Source organism: Otolemur garnettii, unplaced genomic scaffold (genome assembly GCF_000181295.1).
Source record: "Otolemur garnettii isolate 467f Iridium unplaced genomic scaffold, OtoGar3 scaffold00205, whole genome shotgun sequence".
NCBI classification, from domain to species: domain Eukaryota; kingdom Metazoa; phylum Chordata; class Mammalia; order Primates; family Galagidae; genus Otolemur; species Otolemur garnettii.
This window is the reverse complement of record NW_003852600.1, coordinates 210,664-220,903: the sequence shown is the minus strand read 5'-3', so window position 1 is coordinate 220,903 and position 10,240 is coordinate 210,664. Positions and strand designations below refer to the sequence as shown.

At 37.2% G+C, this 10,240-nt stretch overlaps 1 protein-coding gene across 2 annotated transcripts in view; it reads right to left on the bottom strand.

The window, feature by feature from the left end:
* SNX14 (sorting nexin 14) overlaps positions 1-10,240 on the bottom strand; it is a 75,849-nt gene that overhangs the window by 16,204 nt on the left and 49,405 nt on the right. For both annotated transcript variants that reach the window (XM_003801289.3, XM_003801290.3), the window contains 2 exons: positions 9,176-9,276; positions 6,477-6,588 (listed from right to left, as the gene is read on the bottom strand). In XM_003801289.3, the coding sequence (XP_003801337.1) occupies positions 6,477-6,588; positions 9,176-9,276 (213 nt within the window). The remainder of the gene's footprint in view (positions 1-6,476; positions 6,589-9,175; positions 9,277-10,240) is intronic.

Sequence of the window (10,240 nt, the reverse complement as noted above, 5' to 3'; positions counted from 1 at the left end):
AAAAAAAAAAAAAAAAAGAAAAAAGAAAAGAAAAATAAATAAATAAATAAATGTATTAATTGGGGGTAATATAAACAGAAGTCAAAATACCTACTTGCAATATTTAATTCACTTATTTAGTTCCACACATATAGGATTATATCACATAAAATTTATTTAGAAATATTGCTTTTACCCCATATTATTTTCAATAATTTCATTCCAGCTTGTATCAGTTAGGTCTGCTTTGAAGTTTATATAAAAAGAATCATGCTGGATGGATTATTTTGTGTCTTGCTTCTTTCATTCAACATTGTGACACTTATCAATAGCTTCCTGCTATAGGCATTCTTTGCCATAGGTATTCAATGTTATAAATCTATCAGTTTATCTGTCCATTCTATCACTGAACAACATCTGTGCTTTTTCCAATTCTGGCTATTAAAAACAATGCTGCAAGCCAGGCATGGTGGCTCATGCCTGTAATCCCTGTACTATGGGAGGCCAGCGTGGTAAGATCCCTTGAGATTAGGAGTTCAAGACTAGCCTGAGCAAGAGCCAGACCCTGTGTCTACAAAAAAAACAAAATAGAAAAATTAGCTAGGCATGATGACATGCTTCTGTAGTCTCAGCTACTTGGAAGGCTGAGGTAGGAGGATCTCCTGAACCTAGGAGTTTGAGGTTGCTGTGAGCTGTGCCAATGACACTGCACTCTGCCTGGTACAACAGAGCGAGATTCTGCCTCAAAACAAAACAAAGTAATACTGCTATGAACATTCTTAGAAATGGATATGATATTATCCTATCTATCTCAGAGAAAAAATGTTGAGTCATTTAGTTTTTATACCAAATCATTTTTTCTGAGTAGTTTTCCAATTTAGTCCTATTGTGCACTTGAGGTATAAGAGTAATATGTAAGAGCTCTTATTATCTACATAACCACCAACACTTGGCACTTGAGATTATCAGAGTTTCTAAATCTTTGATCAATATGGTATTATGTCAGTATAATTTTAATTTGCACTTCCTTGATTAATGTAATTAAGTGCTTTTTCATATATTTCTTGGCAATCTGAACTTCCTCATCTATAAAGTGCCTTTTCTTCTATTTTTCTATTGTAATGTCTTCTTATTGAATTTAGAATATTCCCAAATATTTTCTCCCTTTCTACAGGTTGTTTCTTCATTATGTTGTTTGTTTCCTTTCCTGTGTAGAAGCCTTTTCATTTAATATAGCCCCATTTGTCTATTTTTCCTTTTATTGCGTGTGCTTTTGAAGTCTCAGCCAAAATTTTTTTTTTTTTTGAGACAGAGTCTCATTATGTCACTCTCGGTAGAGTGTCGTGGCATCACAGCTCACAGCAACCTCCAACTCTTGGGCTTAAGCAATTCTCTTAGCTCGGCCTCCCAAGTAGCTGGGGCTACAGGTGCCCACCACAATGCCTGGCTATTTTTTATTGTTGCAATTGTCACTGCTGTTTAGCTAGCCCAGGTTTGAACCCACCAGCCGCAGTGCATGTGGCTGGTGCCATAACCACTGTGCTACGGGCACTGAGCCTCAGCCATAAAGTCTCTGCCTTAACCAATGTCCTGAAGTGTTTGGATCTTACATTCAGGTTTTAGCCTGTTTGAGTTGATTTTTGTATATGTTAATAGATATGGGTCTAGTTGCATTCTTCTGTGTATTGATACCCAGTTTTCCCAGCATTAGTTATTGAAGAAGGTACCCTTTCCCCAGTGCATTTTCTTCTTTCTTTTTCTTTTTGCAGTTTTTGGCTGAGGCTGGGTTTGAACTCGCCACCCTCAGCACATGGGGCAGGTGCCCTACTCCTTTGAGCCACAGGTGCTGCCCCCCCAATGCATTTTCTTGGCAACTTGGTCAAAAATTAGTTGGCTAAACAGGTGGGTTTATTTCAGCAATTTCCCAAAATGTTCATAGGACTCTAATTCACCTACATTTGTTTTTCTGTTAGAGTTCAAATGTATACCCAATGACCCAACAGCATTTCTTCAAAAGTCAGTGCCTTTTCCACTCTGCAGGACCTTGCTCACAAGTGTCCTCAGATACACGGATCTGTTTTGGGCCCTCTGTTCTGTTCCATGGGTCTACTGATTAATACAGTGTTTAAGTCAAAATAAATGAGAGAGTTCTCTTTGTTCTTCTAAAGTGTGTTAGCTATTTGGTCCAATGCATGTTCATATAAATTACAGATTCAGCTTGTCAGGACACACACACTCTGTTTCATCTTGACTGGGATTGCATTATATCTAGAAATCAACCCAGGGGAAAATTTTAATCTTTATTATATCGTGGCTTCTAAACAATGAATGTAGTTTTTCTCTATTTACTTGGGTCTTCTTTAATATCCCTCAATAAAAGTTTATACTTTTCTCTGTAAGGGTCTTACACATACATACTCCAGGTTTATTCCCAGATACTGATTCTAACTGCCTTCAGTACTGTCCTCTAATCTCCCGGCAGGGGTGTACGGCTGAAATCCAAATCTAACTAGGTAATTCCATTATTGATAACCTACTAGTGGCTCTTCCTCGTTGTTCAATTGATCAAGTCCAAATTTCTTCATGACACATCTAGCCATAAGTTATCTGTCTAGCCTCACTCTCTTACATACACTCAATTGATCAAGTCCAAATTTCTTCATGACACATCTAGCCATAAGTTATGGCCTCACTCTCTTACATACATTCACACTGATGCCTCTCATACATGCCTGTCAAGATCTAGACAAATGGTATCTTCCTAAGAAAGCCTTCCCTGATTTGCTGAGCAGAAGTAGGTGTTCTTTTCTTTCAGCTGTATCTTCAAAGATGAGGAGTTGTAAACATACAGCTACAGTGGAAGAGCATTTAAGGTGGAAACAGATACAAAAGCACTGGAGCAAAAGGAACATAAAGGGTTCAGTTTTGCTATAAAGTATGAAAGGAAGTAATAAGAGACAAAACTGGTAAGATGTATTGGTATCAATACACATAGTGATTGTCAGAGAATTTCAAATTAGGGAATAAAGCCTGTCTATGCTAACAGAAAGCTATATGTTACATGTTAATCTGGCTGTGTCAGGTGAGATAATATGGGTGAGAACAGAACAGTGAGCATCTAGGAGTCTGGTTAGAAAAAGTTAGTGAAGTTCAAGTAAGAGGCAGGGACAGGCTGGGCATGGTGGCTCATGCCTATAATCACAATACTTTGGGAGGCTAAAGCAGGAGGATCACTTAAGAGGCCAGGAGTTCAACACCAGACTGGGCAACACAGCAAGATGTCATCTCTCCCCAAAATTTTAAAAATCAGCTGGGCCCGGTAGCACACACCTGTAATCCCAGCTACTTGGGAGGCTGAGGCAGGAAGATCGCCTGAGTCCAGGCATTCAAGGTTGAAGTGAGTTATGATCGTGCCAGTGCACTCCATCCTGGGTGAAAATGAGATCCTGACTCTTTCATTAAAAAGAAAAGGCACTGAAAACCTGAATTAAGGAAATGGTAATGGGTACAAACAAGATGATGTGAGTTAGATACCAAAGAGATAAAACTAGCAGAATTTGGGAACTAAAAAGACAAAAATCCAAAGTAATGCTAAAAGCTTCCAGCATGACTGAGGTGACTGCACTACCATTTATAGAATTAGCTGTTAGTTCTGAATAGGCAGCAAGAGATCAGGTGGTGATGTCCAGCTGGTTAGGGAAATAATGTTACTAAAGGTCAGACTACATTTGCAAACATTTGTGTGTAGGTAGGCCCTGAAGTAATACATGATGCTGAGACCAGAAGGAGAAAACTGAAGATATACCCTTGGGAAACATCAACACTATGTACTTACAAGCTGGACACAGAAAGAGATTTGTGCAGGATCAAAATGGAGGAACAGAAAGGGTAGTAAGCCGGTTAAGAACAGCATGCACTAATGACTGCAGAGAAGGATCTATAAAAGAGGGTCAGAAAATGCCTCAGCCTTTGGTAGCAATGAGGTCACCAATTGTCAGCAGGTGTGGTGCGGATCAGAAGCAAATTTAAGCTAGTAGTCTCCAAAGCAGAATGTGTATACTCCAGGAGCTCTGTGAGGTAATTCTCTGGAAAATTCTAGAACCATTATTTATTTAATTGAACCTTTTTTTATATTTTTACTTTTGATGTATACTTACAATGTACGTAATATATTAACGGTTAGAGAAAACAATCTATCTGGATTTCTGTTGACCTTATTGCTATTTAAACAAAGCACAATAAATAATACATCCAAAAGTGACAGCTGGAATTAAATGTTCATAATATAACACAAAAATTTTTTTTGAAACATTATCTTCAGACGATACCAATTTCAGTCTCTAATAGTAAAAATTAAAATGTCTTCAGGATTCCAGAGACTGTGCTTTGACTATGAATTTTATATCTGTCATAACAAAAAATTAACTTTTTTTTTTTTTTGAGATAGAGTCTCACTCTGTCACCCTGGGTGGAGTGCTGTGGCATCATAGCTCATAGCAACCTCAAATTCTTGGGCTCAAGCGATTCTCTTGCCTAAGCTTCCCAAGTACCTGGAACTACAGGGACCACCACAATGCCCCCACTATTTTTAGAGAAGGTATCTGCTCTTGCTCAGCCTGGTCTTGAACCCGTGAGTTCAGGCGATCCACCTGCCTCAGCTTCCCAGAGTGCTAGGATTATAGGAGTGAGTCACCATGCCTGGCCTTAAGAAATGTGTTTTAAAAAAGAACTAATATTTTTCTGATGCATCTTTAATTTCCTTTAAAATAACACCAGTGAAAATAAAGCAATCTACTTACTGAGAAATGGTTTTACTAATTACAAAGTTACCCTGAAACAAAAGATCAAGATTTTATTTACCTAAATTATTTTTCTAAATTATTAATAAAAAAAATCTAAACAGGTTTGGCGCCTATAGCACAAGTGGCTAAGGCGCCATCCACATACACCAGAGCTGGTGGGTTCAAATCCAGCCAGGCCCGCCAAACAACAATGACAACTACAACCAAATAATAGCTGGCATTGCGGTGGGCTTAAGTTTGTCAACAATGACAACTACAACCAAACAATACCAGCTACTTGGGAGGCTGAGACAAGAGAATCGCTTAAGCCCAGAAATTAGAAGTTGCTGTGAGCTGTGATGCCACAGCACTCTACCCAGGGTGACAGCTTGAGGCTCTGTCTCAAAAAAAGAAAAAAAAAATCAAAACAGTCAGTGCAGGACTCACACCTATAATCCTAGCACTCTAGGAGGCTGAGACAGGTGGATCACTTGAACTCATGGGTTCAAGACCAGCCTGAGAAAAAGTTAAGACCCCAGGGCAGTGCCTGTGGCTCAGTGAGTAGGGCAATGGCCCCATATACTGAGGGTAGTGGGTTCAAATCCAGCCCAGGCCAAACTGCAACAAAAATAGCCAGGCGTTGTGGCGGGTGCCTGTAGTCCCAGCTACTAGGGAGGCTGAGGCAAGAAAATCACTTAAGTCCAAGAGCTGGAGAGTGCTGTGAGCTGTGACGCCACAGTACTCTACTGAGGGCAACAAAGTGAGACCCTGTCTCTTAAAAAAAAAAAAACAAGTAAGACCCTATCTTTATTAAAAATAGCCAGGCTTATGAGCTTGTGAGCTGAGTAGTCCCAGCTACTCAGGAGGCTGAGGCAAGAGGATCATTTGAGCCCAAGAGTTTGAGGTTGCTGTGAGCTATGATGCCATAGTACTCCACTGAGAGTGGCAAAGATTCTGTCTCAAAAAAAAATAAATAAATAATCAAAACAAATAAAAAACACTGAGATTCAAAGTGGTATTTTCCCGCATAGGATATCTCATGTATATATTCCATGTCAGAGTTTTATAGCCAATAGTTAAACTTTAAATTAAAAATAAAATCATGTATCAAAGTACCATAAAATAAAATTTGTTCAGAATGCTATTAAGATTAATTGACGTTAAGTCAGTTTATACAAAGTTTACTTATCTGAATTACTACTATAAGCTATCCAAAGAAAATTAGGCTTCAAGGAATATTTATAATGCTAAGAATATAAATAAGGAAATATCATATAACTAAAAGATTAAGGAAACAACAGCTAAGCCTTAAGCAGCCAAATGTCAAATACCTCTCTTTTTTGAGGTATTTTATGAGAAATTAAAATATCATATGCTGAAAAGACATGTTCATATATGCTAAAAATGCCATCCCTACTTTTCTTATATTTAAATTTACAAAATAAGGAAATTTAAAATAAAATGAATAGATAAAAAATACATTGGCTAAGGTAACATAACTTTTTGTTATAGGACATATGGCTAGAAGTGACTGCTTAAATAATCACTACTCACAAAATGGACAGGTTAAAGTTGTCATGTAACCCTGATTCTGAATGTATGAGATCCCTGAAGTTCTCCACATGGTTATACTATCTAAACTATTTTTCTAAACTAATCTGAAAATGCTGAATCTTTTCAGTATTTTCTCTTATATGATTCTTTAAATTGACTTACCAAGATTTACATCTGGTAATATCTTATCGAGAAATTGTGTCTCCCCACCATTAGGGGAGAGAAAGTCAGCTAGAAGTTGACTATTACTCAGTTCAGGATGCTGCAGAAGTTTCTTGAATGAAAAAAAAAAAGAAAAACAGTTCAGAAATCTTTAAGAATAAATCAAAAACTGTATTAAAATTATTTAAAATCTTAAATCCCCAAAAGCTATTTTATAGTTAGAATAACAACAAAGTCCTGTATTTATAGAGGGAATAGTACAGGACAGTGGGTAAGAACTTTTCAGTCCTTACAGTCAGACATGTATGCATTTGAATTTCGGCTCTTCTACATGCCAGTAGGTGACCCAAGAAAAGATCCTACATTATCCAAAAGTAGGTTTCCTCATGTATAAAATGAGATAACAACACTAACTACTTTATAACATTGTTGTATAAAGCATTTTACACAGTATCTGATATACAGGAAGTTTAGCTAATAATTTATTTTCTAGTTTCTCAACTATAAAATATAACTTCCTTGATAATTTTTAAAGGTCAGCATAAAGAGTTTTGCAGAAAAGTGAATGTAAATTTTTGAAATAATTTGGAAAAGCTGTTGTCTGTTCTTAAACACTACTTTCTAACAAGATAAACTGACTTTTAAAAGTCAAAACTAAACTAGGCTTATCTAATAGTCAGTTTTCTTTCTTCTTCTTCTTTTTGTTTTTTTTCTTGAGACAGAGTTTCACTTTGCCACCCTTGGTAGAGTGCCATGGCATCATAGATCATAGCAATCTCAAACTCTTGGGCTCAAATGATTCTCTTGCCTCAGCCTCCCACGTAGCTGGTACTACAGGCGCCTGCCACAATGCCCGGCTATTTTTAGAGACAAGGTCTCATTATGGCTCAGGCTGATCTGAAACCTGTGAGCTCAGACAATCCACCTGCCTCAGCCTCCCAGAGTGTTAGGATTACAGGCGTTGAACTGGGCCTAACAGTCAGTTTTCTAACTATGAAATAGTTACAGAAGTTTAGGAGCAGAAATCTACATAAAGTACCAGTAGAACAATCTCTAATACAAATCCATATTACCAGAAAATATTTGTTCTAGAACGAGGTACTCCAGTTTTTAAAACAAGTCAGTTAGGGTTAGGGTTAGATGGTCAACAAAGAAACAGGTTTATGTTACATATTCAAACATTCCTACAATAATTAAGTTATTTTATATCTCAATCTTTGTACCACCTAAAAGCTATACAAAAAATGCCTTATGTTGAAAACAATCAATAGTTCAGCTAGAGGAAAAAAAATGCAAACTTCTTTACATTGCTGAATACTTTTAATTTAAAAAGTACTTATTTTTGGCTCAGCGCCTGTAGCTCAAGTGGCTAAGGCATCAGCCACATACACCTAAGGTGGCAGGTTTGAATCTAGCCCGGGCCTGCCAAAAACAACAATGATGGCTGCAACCAAAAAATAGCTGGGCATTGTGGCAGGCACCTGTGGACCCAGCTACTTGGGAGGCTGAGGCAGGAGACTCGCTTGAGCCCAGGAGTTGGAGGTTGCTGTGAGCTGTGATGTCACAGCACTCTACCCAAGGGGATAGCTTGAGGCTCTGTCTTAAAAAAAAAAAAAAAGTACTTATTTTTTTCTAGAAGGCATCCATATTTAACTGAAACTACAATAAAAAGCTATAAAATTCTATGTCCAAATAAAAGTCTTTTTCTTTTTTTTATAATTATTTTTTATTAAATCATAACTTTGTATACTGACACATTTATGGGGCTCAGGGTACTGCTTCAATATATAATGTGAAATGTTTACATTGAACCAAGTAACACATCTATCACAATTATATTCATTTCTTAATAGTTTTGAAATGTACCACTGCATCATGCACATTAGGTGAGGTCCCCCCGAATACCCTCCCTTCTCCCATATCCCCTCTCCCCACTCCTCTCCCTCCTCTTCCCTTCTACTTTATGGACTATAGTTATGTTTTGTCATTTGTATGATTGTGTAGGTGGTTATATATTGATTTCATAAAGAGACTTTTTCTAAAAAGCAAATAAGATCATCCTCTTTGGTCTCATACACTTGATAAAGAAAGAGAATCATCTCAAGTAAGTAACTTGTATGCTGACCATACTATCTGTTGAAATAATATACCAATTACATTTTTAACATAATGTAATGGGCACACACTCAGGAAAAGAGAACTCAATTCCAAGTGGCAAATGGTAGCTGATCCTTCTCCCAGGAAACTGAAAAAGCATGAGAACTGCAAAAGAAAAGGTACTGAAGAATAGAATAGGAGGAAAGATTCCAAAAGTACAGAAGGTACTAAACACAAAATCAAACAAACAACAAAAATAACACCCATTATTCTTAGATTGCATTTCATCTTTTACACTGAAAGTTTTTCTTTCTTTTTTTGAAACTTCCCATACAAAACTTTAATTAGCTTAAAATTAAGAAACTTTTTCCCCCAATAAAATGTTTTTTCATTGGTTATAAATTTAAAAGAAAAACAAAGTATACTCTTGACAAAAATTCATTTTAAAATCCATATGGAAAAAGCTGTTTTAAATTAAAAAAACTTTCAGTCCACATGGACAGGTATATATAAAGCAAAGCACAAATATACAGGAGAAAAAGAGACAAAAGAGATACTACAACAATTAGCAAAGTTTTAAATTAATATAGTTGGTGCTATACCTGTAGATATTCCTGAAATTCTTCTCTCTTTGACTTTAAGAATTCATAGTTTTTGGGGCCAATAATCCTCTTAGAAGGAAGCTGAGCATCAGGAAATGTGCCTGAAATAAGTATGTATTTATAAGTTATTACTGTATTTTCCTACTATTTTTAAAACCTAATATAAACTCAGATTTACAACACTGCCTTGTAGAGATGTGACATTATTCTTTAAGTAATCTTCACAAAATCAGAGTTTCAAGTCAGAATTCCAGACCAAAGAACTTGAGTCTACTGATATCCCAAGCACTACTCTCAACAACTACTCTTTATTGACACAGACTTGTTAGCCTTCAATACTAGTAAAACAACTTTTAAAAGTTATATTATTTTAAAATTGGCAGGATTTTATAAGATAAAATCTTACTAAAGAAGACTGGGCTCAAACAATTCTCTTGACTCCAGCCTTCCATGTAGCTAGGCCTACAGACACCCACCACAACACCTGGCTATTTTTAGAGATGAGGTCTCGCTCTGGCTCAGGCTGATCTCGAATCTGTGAGCTCAGGCAATCCACCCGTCTCAGCCTCCCAGAGTGTTAGGATTATAGGTGTGTATACTCTTGACAAAAATTTGAGTTCTAGTTGTGTGTTGTGAATCTCTTTTATTTCAGAAAAGTTTTTTATTTTAAAAAACCAAATGACAGCTGGGAGCGGTGGCTCATGCCTGAGCTCACAGGTTCGAGACCAGCCTGAGCCACAGCGAGACCCTGTCTCTAAAAGAAAAACAAAAAACAACTAGGCATTGTGGCGGGCACCTGTAGTCCCAGCTACTTGGGAGGCTGAGGCAAGAGGATCACTTGTATCCAAGAATTTGAAGTTGCTGTAAGCTAGGATGCCATCGCACTCTGTACTAGGGGTGACCAAGTAAGACTCTGTCTCAAAGAAAAAAACAAAAAAAAAACCCCACACAAATGCAAAAACCACAGACAGGGGTGACTTTGAAAATCTGGCATCAAAAAAGAACAATCGGGCTCGGTGCCTGTGGCTCAAGTGGCTAAGGCGCCAGCCACATACACCTAAGGTG